Source organism: Carassius carassius, chromosome 13, assembly GCF_963082965.1.
Source record: "Carassius carassius chromosome 13, fCarCar2.1, whole genome shotgun sequence".
NCBI classification, from domain to species: Eukaryota; Metazoa; Chordata; class Actinopteri; order Cypriniformes; family Cyprinidae; genus Carassius; species Carassius carassius.
This window is the reverse complement of record NC_081767.1, coordinates 29,688,601-29,708,054: the sequence shown is the minus strand read 5'-3', so window position 1 is coordinate 29,708,054 and position 19,454 is coordinate 29,688,601. Positions and strand designations below refer to the sequence as shown.

General features: G+C 37.5%; 1 protein-coding gene across 2 annotated transcripts in view; it reads left to right on the top strand.

Annotated features, from left to right (window-relative positions):
* LOC132156302 (semaphorin-3E-like) overlaps positions 1-19,454 on the top strand; it is a 58,615-nt gene that overhangs the window by 15,291 nt on the left and 23,870 nt on the right. Inside the window, exons 2-5 of one of the 2 annotated variants that reach the window (XM_059565248.1) lie at positions 11,291-11,451; positions 12,878-12,937; positions 13,089-13,208; positions 18,887-18,980. In XM_059565248.1, the coding sequence (XP_059421231.1) occupies positions 11,291-11,451; positions 12,878-12,937; positions 13,089-13,208; positions 18,887-18,980 (435 nt within the window). Of the gene's footprint in view, positions 1-11,290; positions 11,452-12,877; positions 12,938-13,088; positions 13,209-18,883; positions 18,981-19,454 lie in introns of both variants that reach the window. The other variant, XM_059565247.1, reaches the window with a different exon arrangement.

The window sequence follows — 19,454 nt, the reverse complement described above, 5'->3', positions numbered from 1 at the left end:
GGTGCCAAAAAGTTCAGAGGGCGAAACCGGTGCATCAAGGAGAAAGGCCTTCTCTTTCTCCCCGATGCCAGCCAGGTTCAACCACAGACGCCATAGTGTGCAGGGCAGCACCGGCCTGACCCGCTGCCGTGTATGCTCTGCCATTCAAACGCGCTGTGGTCTTGAGCGGTTTGGATGGCAGGGCTGGAGCACTCAGTGTCGACGCCCGCCCAGACACGAGATGGTTCAATGGGCGGCATCGACACATACCCATACTCGCCGATCCCCTCAACATCAGCGAAACTAGCCCGCTGATGACGGTGGATCCGAGCAGAGTATGGGTTCTTCCATGCCCTCTCGATCTCAGTATGGAGATCAGGAAGAAATGGAAGGCTCGCCTGAGCTGGTGGTCTATGGCCGGGGAGAAATCGATCGTCCAGCCTGCCACGAACAACTTCTCTCCTAACGCGCCGCCATGGCAGTTGCAACCTGTCAGTGGCGCGTTCCATTACATCCAGCAGCTCAGCATACACGGGGCAGGGTGGCTGAGAGGGTTCAGGGTCCACCTGAATGACCTCCTCCTCATCCATCACCTGCCCGTCCTGAAGAGCATCTGTTGCAGGAACAGTAGGAGAAAAATCCTCTTCGTCATCCACCTGCAACTCACCCTCGTCATCCGCCGAATCATCTGAGAGGTTAACACCCCTCTCAAGACGATCGGCGAGATCCCTCTGGGAACCCCATGACGCGAGTCGCCGCTCTGCCTCAGCGCGAGCGGGACCTGAGCCACGAGGTACAGATGGTGAGCCCTCCTCACTCGAGAAGAAGGCTAGACGAGAGCGGAGCGTTTTCAAAGCAAAACGCTCACAGTTTGCACAGACAGCTCCCTCAAGAGTCGCCTGTGCATGCTCTTTGCCCAGACAGAGAACGCACAGTTCGTGTGAATCACCCGGCGTCAAATACCTTGGGCACGGATCCGCACACTTCCTGAAGCTTTCAGCCTTCTCCGTGCGTTTCATTTTCTTTGCCGACTTTTCCAGCGATATCAAACAGACAGTCCCTGAAGACGAAAAGATGTTTGTCATGTTTGCAAGGCTCCCTTTTATACTTGCAGGTCGCACGTTAATCATTCACGTTAATGATTCACGGGCTGTCGCCGGTCATTATGATTGCCGTGATTTGATAGTGATTTCAGACACCTGTCACGCCTGAGGCGTTCCCCAAAGCGTCATTCTGACGTAGTGTAGAGTTCCCTTTCGAAAGGGAACAATATATTAAAATATTTACTCACCTATTACTTGAAGAAAAAATCCATGCTCCTGTCCTTCTTAGCGGCAAATGTGTCTATGACTCTGTCATATAATACACCTGTCATCTTTAATTCATCAATTTAGGCTGACTCCAGAGAAATTGTTTCTAAGTGTGACAGTCTTTCTTGTCCACACTTACTGTATATATTTTCTCACCCTCTTCAGGCCAGAGAAAGACCTTTCAGCAGACAAAGTTGTTACAGTTGTTACAAAGTTGTTTAACAGTTCTGGCAGGGTGCTATGCAAATCGTCCTGTATGATCATCTGAAGCAAGTTGCTCGGTGCTTTATGGAAATGCATCTCTTCATAGACCACAAGCATTTTTCAACCTCCAACTGTCAAAGAGTGTACACTTTTAAAAGTGAGGCCAGTTATGAATCAGGAAACCCCTTTGGTTTAGCAAAATCCACAAATGCAGAAAATTACAGAAGTCAAAAAAAAAAAAAAATCAGACTTTTCATATCGCTAAATCTCTCTGTCATCTGACATATAACTGCATCCATAAACGATCGCGTCATTATCCCAGCCTGATTCAGTCACGATTCGGTCAAAGACAATGTTCAGCCTTCACATACTGCATTCATGGCGCAGCTGTAGCCTAATGGTAAGAGAGTCGGACTTGTAACCAAAAGGTTGCATGTTCAAGTCTCGGTGCTGGCAGGAGTTGTAGGTAGGGGTGGAAGTTTATGAACAGCATTCTCTTCCACCCTCAATACCCATGGCTGAAGTGCCCTTGAGCAAGGCACTGGACCCCCGGGTGCTAGATATATAGCTGCCCACTGCTCTGGGGGTGTGCTCACTTCTCACAGCTGTGTGTATGCACTTGGATGGGTTAAATGCAGAGCACCAGTTCTGAGTATGGGCTACCATACTTGCCAAATGACATGACTTTCACTTTTTTTTCAGCTATTAAAGTTCCACTGAGTAGCCGAGCCTCCAGGAATTTGAACTGAATTGTCAGCCTCAGTCAGTAAAGTATTCCTTTTGAATGATTGAGTGAAAAAATTGTGGAAACAGTCCAGTGCGGCAAAAAACATCTTGGCATCTTGAATATTTTTTGTCCTCTGGGCCAACACTAAATTTAACCTTTGGACATAACAGTGCCCAAAAAGTGCATGTGGGCATTGTTCTTTCACACAGGCCCTCACATCCCCTCGTTGCCTACTCATACAACTTGTGCCGTCATATGTTTGACAAATTAACTTGTTCTACTTCTGAATTATTTTCATTAACACTTCAGAAACTGATTTGGCATCTCTGTCAGCGCTAACATCGTGGAAACACAGAAATCTCTCACAAATAGCGCCACTGACATTCACACAATGGAGAATTACAGACAGCTGGCATTTACATGAGACATCGGTAGTGTCATCTGCTTGTATGGCAAAGAAATCAGTTGACTGAATTTCTTGATCTATTTCATTATTTACAACAGTGGCTATACAGTCAATTATGTCATTTTGAATTGATTTTGAAGTACCTTTGAAAACGGTGGATGTTTTCAGATGCTCTGCAAGTGCTGCGACAAACTCTAAAAAGGTTTCTGAAAGTTCAAAATGCCTTTGTTTTTACTTGTAGCAGATTCATCGTGACCAAGAAATGCTGGTTCTTGTTGGTCCAAATATAAAACAGCAATGATCAGTTTGCACAAAGAATCACGGCTTTTCACATCCTGCTTGTTATGCCTCAGTACCCCAGTGGCAGTGGCCTGGCTGAGATTCCTCATAGATTCGAACCAGTCGTAATCCATGGATTGAATCCTCCATTAGATTTATCAAATAGAAGACAGTGCCAGAAGAAGAGTTTTTTCACTGAGCCTGTTAGCTACTCGGTTTTGCTAAATTATTAATTTCTAAAGCAGCGCGTTCGGACGCATAATGAAGAATAATGAATGTTTTATATCCAGATTAGGCATGGGTCTTCCTTAATTTTAAATTTTTAGCTGCTGCTCAAAAGGGAGCTTTGTAAATGTATTTGCGATAAAATATTCAATATCTCGTCCCTCCATATTTACTACATTATAGGCGCCACAGAGTCTTTCAAACATATTACAACACCATTGAGATCTCAATGGTGGTTAATTGATAAACCAAGGGAGGCTAGCCTCCTCTGTAAAATAAGAAATAGAGCCGCTCTGCTGACACATAGAAATACTTGATGCCGATTGGTTAATTTTTTATCAACGGAGGCCAAAACCTCCGTTTTTGGATTGTTTTTCCCCCTCCACTTCTCTATCCACAGAGACGTTCACAAGAAATTTAGTAATATTAAGTAATATTTTATTGTTTGCAATGGTGAAATTACAATTAAGAAATACACATTATGAAGACATTATATTATCTTGAGATTTCATTCAAATTAAATTGTAAGCTACTATTACTATTTTTCACCTCAAAATTGTTGCGTAGGCTGTGCCTCCCCCGACGTGCCACCACTGTCACACTCCATGACTTTGGTCACATTATACCATCACTTAAAGCTTCAGCACAAGGGTTTATCATTCAGCAAACCCCCATTTCGGCTGCTCGCTCATGTATTGTCCAAGCATCACTGAGATTGTTTATGGAAATAATCTTCATCTAAGTCCTCCCCATCTGATATCTTCACCCTTAACTGAGCGTTGCATCTAAATGTGGAGTCAATGTGCCACTGTTGCTTTAAATGCTTTGGTAAAAGCTTTAATCTCAAACTACATACCATGAAACACAGACAAAACACCTCTTTGCAATGTGCTTTATCTCTAAAAGAACCATTGTTTCATCATAGAGATAAAATGAGAGTATGGGATTATAAGATATTTCCCATGACATATTTAGCTGATGTCTACATAAATGTTTATAAACAACTGCAAACACAATGCAAAGGATGTGTGTGTGTGTGTGTGTGTGTGTGTGTGTGTGTGTGTGTGTGTGTGTGTTATATAAAAAAACATTACAATTTCATATTGTCATTAAATGTGGTTAGTGCCTATACACTGAATCCATCAAGTGCATCAATGTGATGATCAAAGGTCTGGTGCTGCTGTGGTGCTTGAATGTGCAAACTGAGTCAGAATCTGTCTTGTTTCACCCCTATATTTCATGTTTTCAGTCTCCTGTAGTGTTTTGATGAGCAAAGGGCAGGTTGATGTTAGCCAGCTTCACTTCCTCTGTACTGGTTCATTGAAGTATGACAGCTGCAATTTAGCGTAGATTGAAAGTACAAACAACATGCGTCATAGCTAATTATATGTACATAATACACAATGCAGTAAGAACCTTTAATGTTATTTAAGGCCCCAAGTCATATTACCTTTACAAGGCCACACCGAAACATCTCCATTCCAGTCCACCCACAAGAAACAAACCCCTCCGGGCTTCATATATAAACCAAAAACCTTCACCATTCCAGAGCAGCAGAAACTAATGTTTAACAAGCTGTTGAGTTTGTTAGGGAATAAATATTTTAAATATGGTGGATTGGATTATGTTCAGGCTTCACAACTTTGGATTTTTTTTTTTGCTTGTTTTTTTCACTTTAACATGTATTTTATTATATGGAATCTAAACTACAAATCAGTGTGTATTGAGTTATACAGGGCAGCGTTTTGATTGCTCATTGATTTTGTTTGATTGTTACTTATTTATTTTATTAGTAAGCAATAAATATTGAATCCACTGATTCCATTACAGAGAGCTGAAATTGCGCATGATATAAAGCCTAACACAAACATGCAGTCTGGAAGAAGGCAAAGATCATATTCCCAAATACAGGATAACCCTTACGATAATTACTAGGGTTAGCAGGTTAATGCAGTCAATATGCTGTGCTAGAGGACAAGAGTCTCTTGGTCTTCTGCTCAGAATCAGATCTTTTACAATAATTAGCTTTGTCTTTTTGCCTCCTTGTTGACTGAAATGAAATGGACCCCGGTTCGTACAGACAAGTTCACCTTATACGACAATGAGGAAAAATATGATTTATGTAAAGTCCATCCATCGTGGGGCCCTTCAAAATGACCTTTCCTGTTAGACAAAAGATGGGGAACTCAGAGTGACAGATGAAAGAAGGAAGCTCTTTTCCTTCCTAGGATGAAAGCACTTCCCTATCTTCGATAGCCGATAGCCCCTCAGCAAAGGGAGTAGACAGCCACATCCGCAATCAGCTCTCAATAATTCTGGAATCTTTCAGCCTCCAAAGTCCTCTTTAGGGAGAATTGGCACTTCCTTAGACCTGCTCACCCCGGCTGAGGTTCAGACGACTTAGGCAGAGGAAACAGGTCTTTAGTTTGGTTTACGGGGAAATACAGCCAGTTCAGCACATGGGGATTTGGATTAGAGAGAGTTTGGGTCATTTCACTTTCAATAACTGCTTTTTCAATTTTATTAGCTGACAGGCCTGAGAATGGGATTGACAGTATTTTCAGTGAAGAAACGCAGTCGCTTCTTGTCTTATAAGCATAGGGGGGCCCGTAAAAAAGACTTTAACTTACAGTTTGACTTAATAAATTATTTTCCAACAACATACACACAAATTATTGTTTATCCATTAGTTCTGTTCCCCGAATTTGATTGTCCAGTCAGTATTACGAGAGTCTTATTTGTGTTTTTCATACTAGTGGTAGATATTTATCAGCAACTCTTTCTGCAACTGTGGTTTTACCAGTAGGTGGCAACAATTGATTTTGGCTTTTGTATAAAAGGAGTATGAATCTCTAACTTAAAACTTAGTTCAGGAACAAAACAAGTGACTTTTTGTGCAAGTCGTGGAATCTTTTGCTCAACCAGTTTGTTGAAAAATGCTATTCATTCAGTAATGCTGAGCTGTGTACTCAGAGATCCAAGATGTAGATGATTTTAATTCTTCATTGGAACAGATTTGGAGGAATAATATACATAATATACATGTACATACATAAATGCTCATTGTAATATACCTGCCATACATTGTCAATTTGTATATTGTCATTCCTTACCCACCTATTTGTATTTTTTTGTATTTTTTATTCCTTATTGTGTTTTTTGTTCTGTCGCTGTTATGTTGCACTGAGGAGCTTCTGCCACGAAAACAAATTGTGTGAACATATGTGTGAACATACCTGGCAATAAAGCTCATTCTGATTCTGATTCTGGAATTTAGCATTACACAACTTCCTCACCAGTGGATTCTCTGCAGTTAATGGGTGCAAAATGAGAGTTCAAACTGCTGATAAAAACATCAAAATGATCAACAAGAAATCCACAAAATTCCAGTCCATCACTTAACATTTGTGTTTGTAAGAAACAAATCCATCCTTATATTATAATTAGTTACTCAGTATCACACTCACACATATTCAGGCATTGAGTATAATAAGGGTACATTGCCCATGTTTTTAATTTATAACAAGAGTTAGATGATTGTCTTTATTTCTTCCCCCACACCTTCTCTGAACAGTCTAATGGTACGACCCTTGCCCGACCAGGGGCATTGTGTTAATAACGGTGAGAGGTTAAAATGCTCATTGCCTCTGGGAGTCCAGGATGATTTTTTTAGCTTGTGTTGGGACATGTGCAATTTGCTGGTTGTTCTAGAAGTAAGGTCTCTTTATAAACATTATTATCCTATATGCATCTCCATTGTGGTTTCTGCTGATAAATGGAGTATATTAACTAAATATTTATGGTGGATGAACCGTCCCTGTGAAACATCTTGTATAGAGGCCAGTCAAATCATGAGCCAGGTCTGGTTTTCTTTCTTTCTTTTATCTGTCTCATTTAGGGCTGAAATGATTCCTCGAGTAATTCGATTACAAAAAATGATCGAGGCAAATTCCTCTGCCTCGAAGCCTCTTTTAATTTATTTTAAATCTCACGTCAGGTTCTTTCGCAATGATTTTTTTTAATGTGACACAACGCGTTTACGTTACCCACAAAGCGGAAGGAAACACAAGCGCTGCGTCCGAAATCGTATTCTGCAAGGAGTCAGCAGTGTTTTGATTTGAGGGAAAACGTAAAGAGAACGTGGACACACGTCGTGACGCGGAGGGAATCGCGGAATCCAGTCCTAAAAATGGATTTTACAGTTTAACGCGGAATGGCATGGAAATTTGCCAAATTATGAATGAATTAATCAAAAATAGGTCAATGCACTTACATCAGATCACGATATGGACTAATATCTGTAAATATTAAGCCTATTTAAAAGAACAGTCTATTTAAATATGATTCCTGCATGTTCTGCATGTCTCTGTTAATGAATGGAGCAGAAAGCACGTCTTCCTTTATTAACACACACTGAAGTGCGCGTGACGCCGGTGATTTCAGCGTCTGCTGTCTCACTAAATAAGGACGTGAACACATGAACCACATCTCCAGAACTGCTCTGACAGAAGAAAAAAAAATCTAACATAATTTTTTTTTTTAGGTTTGATCACACAACATTTCTTCCATGTTTTATTTTTAATAGTAAATCCCCTTTGTTTACCAAAAAGTTAAGTTTGCTTAATTTTCAATAATTAAAAGATAAATTAAATTAATGTTTTATGTGTTTAATGTTTAATGTGCATCTCAGAAAATGCTTTATTTAAAACCCCAACTGAATGACACTTAAATGCACGTAATTCATCTGTCAACTTTATTGTCATTGTTCACAGTACAAGTACAGACAGGGAAACAATAGGTAATAATTAAATGTTTATTTTTTGATGTATGCATTGCATTCTATGCATTTAAAAAGTAAAAATATTTTTTTTCTAAAAAAGGAAACTTAATTCTTCGTTTTAAGAGACCCAGGAGTCTTATTTTCTCTTGCATAATTAAAATTGCACTTTAATTAAGCAAAAACACATTTTATCCGATTAATCGATGGAATTTTTGGTAGAATACTCGATTACTAAAATATTCGATAGCTACAGCCCTAGTCTCATGAACAAGAGGCCAAACCCATAGACTTAGAATGAGAAAAAAGCTCATAATCAAAATGAATGAAAGAGGTCTAGTGGATGTAGTTGAATGTAAATAAAACAATGACAGGTCAAATAGACTCAAGGGCAAAGACCTTGGATTAATTAGAGTGAACTGTGAAATTATTCATCCGATTTGTTTATTATTTTACTGTATATATGGTCATTGAGCTGTAACTGATTCCTGAAGGCATTCAGCGATTCTTTTCATTTTTCTCCTTAGCACAATCTTGGTTCTTTCAATATGCCACATGGGCACCACAAGTTGTGTAAGGTGCTTGATACTTTATAACTGATAGTAATTTGTAACAGCTTGGAAGAAAATGTTTCACTGGCTTTCAACATGAGGACACCATATGAACATCTAAATAAACATATGATATGTTGCACATACACTTACTCCAGTCCAACATTTGAGACCACTAGTAAAAATGCTTTTATTTAGCATTTGTCTAAGCTAATTTATTAATAATAATAAACTTTCTTCTTCTTTCTTCTTGTCGTCTTCCTTGTATTCTTTGTCATAATAGTGGTTGTCATCAACTTTGTCTTCCTCATCTGTTTTTTTCTTCATTGTTTTCATCTTTTTCTTTGTCATATAACATTTTACACAAATGTTCCTTTTCATTTTATGTCATAATGCTTCAAAATCATTCCTAAAACTTTTTTAGATCTTGAATCCCAGATTTTCAGTATTGTCTTGTCTTTTAGACCCCACGGTAAAAGAGCAGACTGAGGTATTAGACTGCTTTCCAAATGAACTTGAACAGTTTTGGTGTGTGTTTTTGTGAGTGTTACTTGTTTTCATGTTTTTGAGAATCCTAAGGCATTTCTATTAACCGCAAGACTCATAAACATAATAAAAGACACGTTGAGTGTCTTTCAGAAGAACTGCTCTCAGACACTAAAATGTGATCAAAGTATGTCTTTTTAAATGTCTGTCTTTGAACTTGTCGTTCACTTTCCACTTTATCACTTCTGCTATCGTTTCACTAATCCAGTTTTATCCTTTATCTGCCTGTCTGCTTCCCTTATCTTCTTTACATACATGGTTTCGCCCTTCAACTTTCTAAGTGGCTCTTTTAAAGAATTAGTTCACGCAAAATTGAAAATTTACTCCCCCTCATTTCATTCCAAACCTGTATGACTTTCTTTCTTATTTGGAACACAGGAGGAGAAATTTTGATCTCTCTTTTGTGCGTACGACTGGAGTGATAGATTTGGGTGAAAACTGTGAAATTTAAGCCATTATTCAATGATGGTTTTCTCTTCCATTGAGCTATAGCTTCTTTAATTTCAGTTTGTTTCATTGTAAGCTTCATATGAAGCATTTTTGTGATTTTTATGTTGCTTTTTGTCCTTTTGGAGCTTGAACGCCTCAAACCTTGTGCACTTTCATTATATTGAAATAAGTGGTTAGGATATTCCATTAAAAAATATGCAAATTAAAGGGTTACTCCACCCCAAAATGAAAACTTTGTCATTAATCACTTACCCCCATGTTGTTCCAAACCTGTAAATGCTTTGTTCATCTTCGGAACACATTTTAAGATATTTTGGATGTAAACCAGGAGGTTTGTGACTGTCCCATTGACTGCCTAGTAAATTACACTGTCAAGGTCCAGAAAAGCAGTCAGCGGATATTCTCCAAAATGGTGCTACAGTGATGCGGAGAGACACAGAGGAGACAAATCGTAAAATAAAGTCGTTATTTTTGTTTTCTTTGTGTACAAAAAGTATTCTTGTCACTTTATAACGTTACGGTTGCACCACTGATGGTAGATGGACTATTCTGATGATGTCTTTCATACTTTTCTGGACCTTGACAGTGTAAAGTTAATTTACTTGGCAGTTAATGGTACAGTCACAAGGCTCCCGGTTTTCATCCAAAATATCTTACATTTTGTTCCGAAGACGAACAAAGCTTAATGGGTTTGGAACGACACGGGGGTAAGTTTTTCATTTTGGGGTGGAGTATCCTTTTAAATGAAAGAAGAAGTCATACGGGTTTGGAAATTTCGTTTATAGTGAGTAAGTAATGGGAGAGTTTTCAATTTTCAGTTAAATTGTTCCTTTTTTATTTCTCTTTTAATTTGTCTCTTTTTCCATGTGTCACTGAACTCAGCCAGCATCCAGTGGTGTGTGTGTGTGTGTGTGTGTGTGTGTGTGTGTATACACTCATCGATGGATCTGCCTGCATCTGAGTGTATTGGGAGGGTGCCATTATTATTTTTTTTAAAGCAACCAGAGAGCATTTAAAATGAAGAACACATTTTATCATTGGGTGTGTATGACTGGAGGGCCAACTCACACACGCTGAATAAATCAGAAGGTCAAGACCATTACGAGGGCAACTCCCCACGGAGCAACCCAACGCACACACGCAAGCACGATCAGGAAGTCACTGACATCCCATACTTTGATTAATCATATAATACAATTTCTCTCATATCACGATTCACTGAAGCATCTTTGTCTGATTTTGGTCATATATGTGGTCTGTTTAATCCTGTTCCAGCTGCCTGACTTCACCCTGTGGTGGAAAGAAATGCAATGGATAGAGATTAGAGTCATGAGCTTTATAACAATTCAACATACATGTACACTACCGTTCAAATGTTTGGGTTCAGAAAGTGTTTTACTGTTTATATATATATATATATATATATATATATATATATATATATATATATATATATATATACACATATATATATATATATATATATATATATATATATATATATATATATATATATATATATATATATATATATATATATATATATATATATATATACATACATATATATATATATATATATATATATATATATATATATATATATATATATATATATATACTTTCATTTAGCAAGGACAAATTCAATTAATCAAAAGTGATTGTAGAGACATTCATAATGTTACAAAAGTTTTTAATTACAAATAAATGCTGCTCTATTAAAAAAAGAATGTATTATGGTTTCCACAAAAAATATTCATTAACAAATCCCTAACCCTACTTATTCAAAAATAGCATTTTCAGATGATAAAAATGCTTTTTAATTTCCGTCTGTAGAGTTATGGGAGCTGAACAGGACGAGGGTGTTCCAGTCTGGAGAGGGGCGTCTGCAGCACTACAGTATGTTACTGGATGAGACTCAGGAAAGGCTTTTCATCGGAGGAAAAGACATCATGTACTCTCTCAATCTGGAGCGCATCACTGCCCCTCACAAAGAGGTTTGTTCATTTTCGTAGCTGTTCTTAGGATTTGGGCGTCATGTCTGCCCAGCATTGCCATCAGTGTGTCTGTGTGTGTGTGTGCATGTGTAGAACAGTTTATCATCTCATTTGGCTCATGACAGTATGATGCTCAAAGCAATTTACGTCTGTTGCTAAATAAATCTCAGGATAACTTCACACATACTTCTACAAAATACTTCTACTCCTACAAAATAGAACCCAGCGATTGTATTGTAACAATCTGCCCCCCTTCAATTCACAAACATTCACAAATCCTTGTTCTCATTTTAAAAATTGTTGCCCTGAAACTGTCATAACTATATATAGTTGAAGTATCTATCAATGTACTGTATTAACTGTATTAAGTATGCAGTTAATACTTATGTTGTGCTTGGCATGGACGGAGCATCAAGCAAAAGTAGGCATTTTTGGTTATTGATTGCATTGTACTGTAGAAATACCAGAGGTAACAGATGTCACCCATAATTTATGCCAAAAGAAAGCGTCCGATTTTCATATTTCTGCCCCTAATGGCAGTTTCGCGACTTTCAGATTGGAAGCAGTCATTACCCTCTGCTTTTTTGAAATGGTAAAATGAATGAATAATAAATCAATATATCCATCCACAAAAAAAGTGGCTGCTGATACATTTAAAAGAAAAGCATTGTAGGTTTTCTAAGGCTTATCTACATTAATACGTATGTAAGAATTAAAAATAACGATTTTGGATATAATTATTCCTAACTGCAATTTTACAAAAAAAAGTGTTTAGCAAATTACATTTTAGTGAGTGTCCCTGTACTATTTTCCACTGGAAATTAATGACTTCTAGTCCTCTTATAGCATCTTCATCTCATGTGAGTGTATATGATTTTAGACACTTTTCTTTTTAAGTGAAAACATTATTTTTTTTTGTAGACTTTTAGGGAGTATCTTAATTAAGGGGTTGTGTAGAGGTATAATCCACTCCACACTCTCAGAAAAATAAAAAATAAAAATTACAAAAGCTGTTACTGTGTCGGTACCCTTTCAAAAGGCAGTAATATGTACCTTTTAACATTTTAATATATACCCTTTAGGTGCAGTAAGGCACAAAGAATATATATATATATATATATATATATATATTTTTTTTTTTTTTCTTTTTCTGAGACTGTAGTGTACCTGAAATTACATTTATGCATTTGGCAACACTTTTATCACATTCAAGGTGTAGCTACATTTGATCAGTTCATGCATTATCTGAGAATTAAACCATTGACCCTGTCTTTGCTAGCAACATGCTCCAGTGTTAGATCTACAATGTGTTTTTTATGCAACCACAGGTCAGGGTAACAATGACTGTATTCAGCCAAGTACAGCAAGCATATTTCTGTGCCAGAACAACATGACCAGAACTCATGCGCTTGTTTTTCTGTTTTAGATTCACTGGGTGAGCTCTGAGGAGCAGGTGGGGGATTGTTTAATGCAGGGCAGAGAGAAGGTAAATCTGTTATACATCCTGTAAAGTATATATGATACAGTGATATCCTGTTACATGGCTACAGTGTTTATCTTTAAATATTTTAAAACAGTTCTTAAAACGTATTTTCTTTATCTGATCATCTCTGCCTTTATCTGTCCCTCTCTCACAGCCTGAGTGTGCAAACTACATTAAGTTGGTGCAGCGTTATAACAGCACCCACCTGTTAGCATGTGGGACTGGAGCCTTCAACCCAGTGTGTGCCTATATCAGAGTGGGCAGTGGAACAGAGGTACATCTTATTACATTTTATAATGTATTAAATCAGAAAATAAATACTTTCAATTGTAAGGTAAATAAATAAATAAATTCATCAGATTTTAATGGTTAGATTTTTATTGGAAAACATGAAAAAAAAAGTTGCATTCAAAATATTATTGAAACCTACACAACAGCATTGGCATGTTATAAAACTGTAGTGTTAGTCAAAGCTGTTGACAACAAAGTTTCAGCGATGCCTCAGTGACCGCAGCGTCTTTGAATCTTTTTATTGTATCGGAAGCAGACTGCGGTCGCTTGTAGGGAGAGGACTGAAAATGCCATGGTGTTGCCTTGTTTCCTCTTTCTGTGTTATTTTCCAGAAAACATGTCTTGAGGAGGTCCAGTTTGTCTTCTAAGGAATGTGTCATAGTGACTCACGGATGAATTGTGTCCAGTGTTGTGCTGTTGTTTGTCACCAGAGACCATACTGGAAACTAGCCCTGCAGTCTGCGACTATCACTCTCACTCTATTCCACACATCCTGGAGTCCAGCAGAGAGATTTGCGATAATTGAAACCAGTCAGAGTGGTAACAAGTTAAAGTGCTTAACATCTCAAGACACTAAAACATTGGTCTTGTTTTGAGTTCTAAAGTCTTTGATTTGTAAAAAGATCCAGATGCTGTGTGTTACCGTGAGGTTTAGGAGAGTTCTTTGGCTTGGAGGGCTGTCTGATAACATGGTAGCTTGTATTCAGTTCGCTGAAAGTCTGAAGTTTGCAGTTGGAAGGAAAGAAATACTTAAAAGCATATGGAATTGTATTATCATAAGGAATGTTAAAGTGATAATATAAAAGCTAATCCAAAATATTAGTGAATACTATAATATTATATAAATAATACTAAAATAAATCTGGTCAACACATCTTTAATTTATTAAAATTTGTTGATTTCTGTTTCACACAGCCGAGTTAATGTTAACGATTGAGTGCAAAGGTATATTAAATGGCATCTGAACCACCTTAAACTTTTGTCATTGTGAAAGAACGTTGTTCAGTCGATTGAGTCAGTCTTTGTACTGACAGGATTTACAAACCATTGATTAAATTGTGTGATACACAGAGCTGCTTTTATGTCTGTAAAAATAATTGGTGAATTTACAGACATTTTTTTAGATCTTAATTTGTATCTTAAATGTTCACATTCTAACATTTTGCTCATGTAGGTGATGTGGGTTTGAGTCGAGTCTGCAACGTATCTTGATCACTTGCCTTCTTCTTTCTCTCTCTCTTCCCAACAACTTCCTGTCATTATCTCTACTATCTCTCTAACGAAGAGGCAAAACCCCAACAATAATAATGTAAAAGTGACAAAAAGTAGTTCTGACAGCACTTTCTTTCTGAAGCAACTTTAACACACTTCAACTGCCTGTGATGAAAGCCTAGTCTCCAGAGAGACAGTTTGTTGTAGTGTACGACGGGAAGTTTGATCATTTTCACTTCATTTAAAATCTCCAACCAAACAGACAAGCGAAAACAAACATCTCCATCCTCCCAGGAGAGTCCCAGTCAAATTACAGAGCGGCTAATCATAGAGAAGCGAGCTGTATTTGAAGGAACAGGCAAGAAGAAAAGAGCAAAGAGAAGACGTTTATTTGAAGGAAACCGAGAATCTGGATTCTTTCTTGTGCTGCATCGTGGCAGGTGGCCTACAGGCTTGCTTTCACATTTTTTTTTCACTACTTTTTAATCTTTTGGATGTTTTCAGGCTGGAGAATTCCCTTCCCACCTCATTCCGGCTTTTTATTCCAACCAGGTTCAGAGATCACACTCATGGCTGGGAATAGGAAGCACTGGCTCCCTGACCCTCCGGCAGAAGTGAAGGAGAGAGCCACAGGCATAATGGGAGCCATAGGCAGGAGATCAGAGAGGGTTTAATTAGAGTAGACAGGCTTCAGCAGGGTGCCTGATAACTCCTGCGTTGAGCTGCAGGCCGCCAGCACACGCCTCAGTCTGGAGCAGCTACACCCAAAACACTCTGAGACATTATTGAGACTTATGCGAAACACATATGCATCTATGCACATAAGACATGGGCTTCACATTCACATATAAACATGGCGACAAATATGGCTACACATACCTGCACAATTATACACACACTCTGCCCTGGAGTGCTGGGATGACATGTTGCAGATGTAGCTATGATGACAGGAAAAACTGATAAAGCTACAGGGACACAGTGCAGAACCAGAGAGAGTGAGTGAGAGGCGTGTACATGAACATACAGGCGTACACGCATTCCTTCTCTAATATCAGGAATCTAAGCACCATTCCGGCCCTTTGCACCCATATGCACATCACCTGACACATCACAGCACACCATTCCTTCTCGCTGTCTCCTCTTTTACCAAAACCCTGCATTTTCTCATGGGCTTTACACATACTTGTATACTAATACACCCCCATCATACATATGTTGATCACAATTAAACTAAAATGTATTTTCATTTAATATTTGTGCATTTAGCAAATTTTTTTTACTATTATTAAAATGTATATAATATCCAAGTGAAAGATATATCACCAGCATGTCAGAAAAAAATGAATAGAAACCAGAATCACTGAGTTTTGCAAAAAAAAATCACCTCCTTGTGTCAGTATTTTGTTGAACCACCTTTTGCTTTACTTACAGCCTTTAGTCTGTTGGGATATGTCTCTACTAACTTGGATAAGTGTCATTTCAGGCTGAAAAGCAACAAAAAGTTATTATTTTATAGGGGGGGTCTTTTCTTTACCCACTGAACATTTTATTGTAACTTCTATTCAAACTTCTATGTCATGTATTTAAATATATTTGTAACTATACGTCTATATTAAGGACATTGCTAAAATATACTTTTAAGATTTGAAGTTCGGGATGTTGGATGAGGCAGAATAAATACTATTACCGTAATTTCCGTACTATAAGTCGCACTTCTTTTCATAGTTTGGCTGGCATAGTTTCGACTTATTTATCAAAATTAATTTGACATGAAACCATGAATAATGAACCAAGAAAAAACATTACCGTCTACAGCCGCGAGAGGGTGCTCTATGCTGCTCAGTTCTCCTGTAACTGTTAATGTGTTATGTTCAGCCTGTTGTTCTGTCTACTATTGTGTACCGTTAGCTGAATAACCTGCCTTTCCAGATTACAAATATCTGTTCTTGGACTTGGATTTTGTTAAATAAATTAAGTTTATATTTTAGTTAACAGTTTTCAGTTCTTTTCAGTCAATGTTTTCAGGGGGAAGCGACAGGAGCACTGAGCATCATAGAGCGCCCTCTCGCGGCTGTAGACGGTAATGTTTTCTCTTGGTTCTTGGTTCTAAATAAATCCAATTTATAGTCCAGTGTGATTTATATAGGGGTTTTTTTTCTCGTCATGACGTTTTTTTGGACTGATGCGACTTATACGTCGGTTCGATTTATAGTCCGAAACAAATGGTTATATAAATGCATTTATTTCCATTGTAAAAAGTGTATATTAAAAAATAAATAAATTCATTCAATCTAATTAAAATTGCTTAATGGGTATTTGTGTATGCCGTGTATTTTTAACTATGCATAATTGCTTAATAATTTTATAATTGCTTATTATTTTTATCTTTATAAATTTGAGTACATAAAATTGGGCGTTTAAGACATCGCTTAATTTTTGTGTACTTTTTCACCCCTCAGTTGTATTTGGTTTTGAACCAGCCCTTCACACTAACTCTCAGATTTGGTACTCGGTGGCTGTCAGTTTCAGCTGATCTCTCAACTAACATTTTAGCCCTCCTGACAATACGCAACACGATCCCCAAACCTCGTGCAAATATGAACCATGTGTCCTTCCACAAGGTGTGCATGTGAGTGTGTGAGTTTGAATCAACAGCCGTAAGGTGTGCTGATTATCATGTGAATCTCGTACAGTTTCATCACATCTACGGCCCGGATGTTACTTCAGGAACATTCACAACCACGTGTGCTTCCCACAAGGGCTGATGCTCTCTGTCTGATGATCACAAGACTGTGTTAAGTAAGATTTGTTCATTTGCAAAGGACCTTACGGCCCCCTCGGCATATACCAACATGTCAACAAAAGCCAACCTATATGATTTATACCCAGAATTCTCCCATGTAACAGCAGGCTCCATAAAATGAAACTGAAGTTATGGGTTCGGCTAAGGATTTATTTCCATTCCTGCCTCGTATTATAATGATCGGAAAAACGTCCACCTGCGGAAAGAGTAAAAGAACAATCCTAATACAGGAATGATGGATGGATTGGTGTTACATGTCTGGTGTTTGTTTCTCCAGGATCACATGGTGTAAGAACACATAAATCAAGCTTGTGAAAGCCTGTTCTGTGACACATGTTGCACAGTTTATACCGTCACCTTCTGGTAAAAGTGAGCTTTGCAATAACGGTAGAGAAAAAGTGATTCTTCAAAGGGCTTTTCATGTGGGGAAGGACTCTCCAATCTCATTTGACCCTCCATTACTTCACCTGGATGTTATATTTCCCCTGAGACTGCAGTGAAGGCCTGTATGTTTTTGATGAAAATATTCTGTAATATACACTGATACTGATGTGTTCATACATTATACTATGATACAAGCTGCCCGCAGGCTGATTGATTATTTTGAGTGCTAAGAACTGCATAGTGACAGATTTCTATTTTCTCTACCCTGCTGAAAATACAAGCTTACACCAGCATGACTTTCCATGCTGCTGACCAGCAAAACTACTGCTGGAGCTGCTCGACCAGCATGATCTTTCTGTTGAAGCTGGTTGACCAACTCTCACTGGAGAAGCTTTTTAAGAACCTAGAGAGGACGCCAGCATATCAGCAACTCGTGCTAGAGATATCATGCTCAAGCATACAGAAATACCAATGTATGCTCGTGATGAACAGATGGAATTTTCAGTGGGAATAATGTCAAGAGAAAAACAAATCACAAACATTAACAAATTAACACAAACATTAATGCTTTTTTTTTAGTTAAATAAGCTTAATGATTGATTGATTTATTATTATTAAAGAGTATAAAATAAATAAAAAACTGTTATTATTATTATTATTATTATTGCTACCGTACTTCAGTAAATCATCCAAATCATGTTTTACTTTGTCAGATAATGCTACTGTAAATATAGTATATAGTAGTATAGTTAGTAAATATAACTTTATTAGTCTGAAAAGCATTGTGTTCATGAAAGGTTCTTAATAAACGGTGTATGTGCTGTATGCATGCGTTTATTTATTTATCTGTAGTGTTATTACAAAAACACAATGTATGCTGGGGATGAACAGTGTGAAAATGTCATTAAAACATTATTTTTGATGGAATAACTAAATTTTTTCTGTTAAATCATCTGACTGATTTATGTAGTAATGTTGTTAAAATTATATTCGTTTTTTATTATTATATAGATTATGCAATAAACAACATACTATTTTATTACTATTATTGAGTATAATTGAATTTCTGTTGATGAAAGGTTCTTGATAGATATTTGTTTTTTTATTATTATTTAACAAAGAACAACTTTAATATTATTATTATTATTATTATTATTATTATTATTATTAAAATGTTTCTTCATAAATAAAAATCTATATTTATTTATTGAAATGCATTATTATATTTGGCTTGTTAAACGTGTGTGTTTGTGTTCCAGCAGGAAGAAGAGTTCCGGTTGGAGTCTGATCACATACAGAGTGGCAGAGGAAGATGCCCATTCCATCCCAGCAGCCCTTCAGCATCCACTGTGCACCGTGAGCATTCATCCATTCCTGCAGCTTTCTACAGAAAAACCTCTCCTCTAGTCCTTTTTTATATTTTCAGTCTTTTCCTCCTTTTGTTTACATCAAAATATTTTTTATCCCATTATATCTTTATTCTTCTGTAGCTTCCCCCCTTCTCCTTTTCATATTGATGTTCAGAATGTGTGTTCTTGAGTTTTGAAAGGAAGAGAGTGCATTTTGAGCCCTGGGCCATACAGCATGGAAGCTCTACATAACACACTTCAGCTCCAATCCTTCAGAGCGCTCATTCACGTTGAGGCAGGAATTTGATTGAAGGAGAATTGAGAGATGAATTTGATGACTAAGCAGCTGCTGACTGTTATCACCCGAGTTATTAATTTAGTCTTGCTCCGGCCCAGCATAAGGATCGTTCGCAATAAAGAATATTTAGATACTAAATTGATATTGCCATTTAGTTCATTACCTCGTGACTTACTGCAGGAT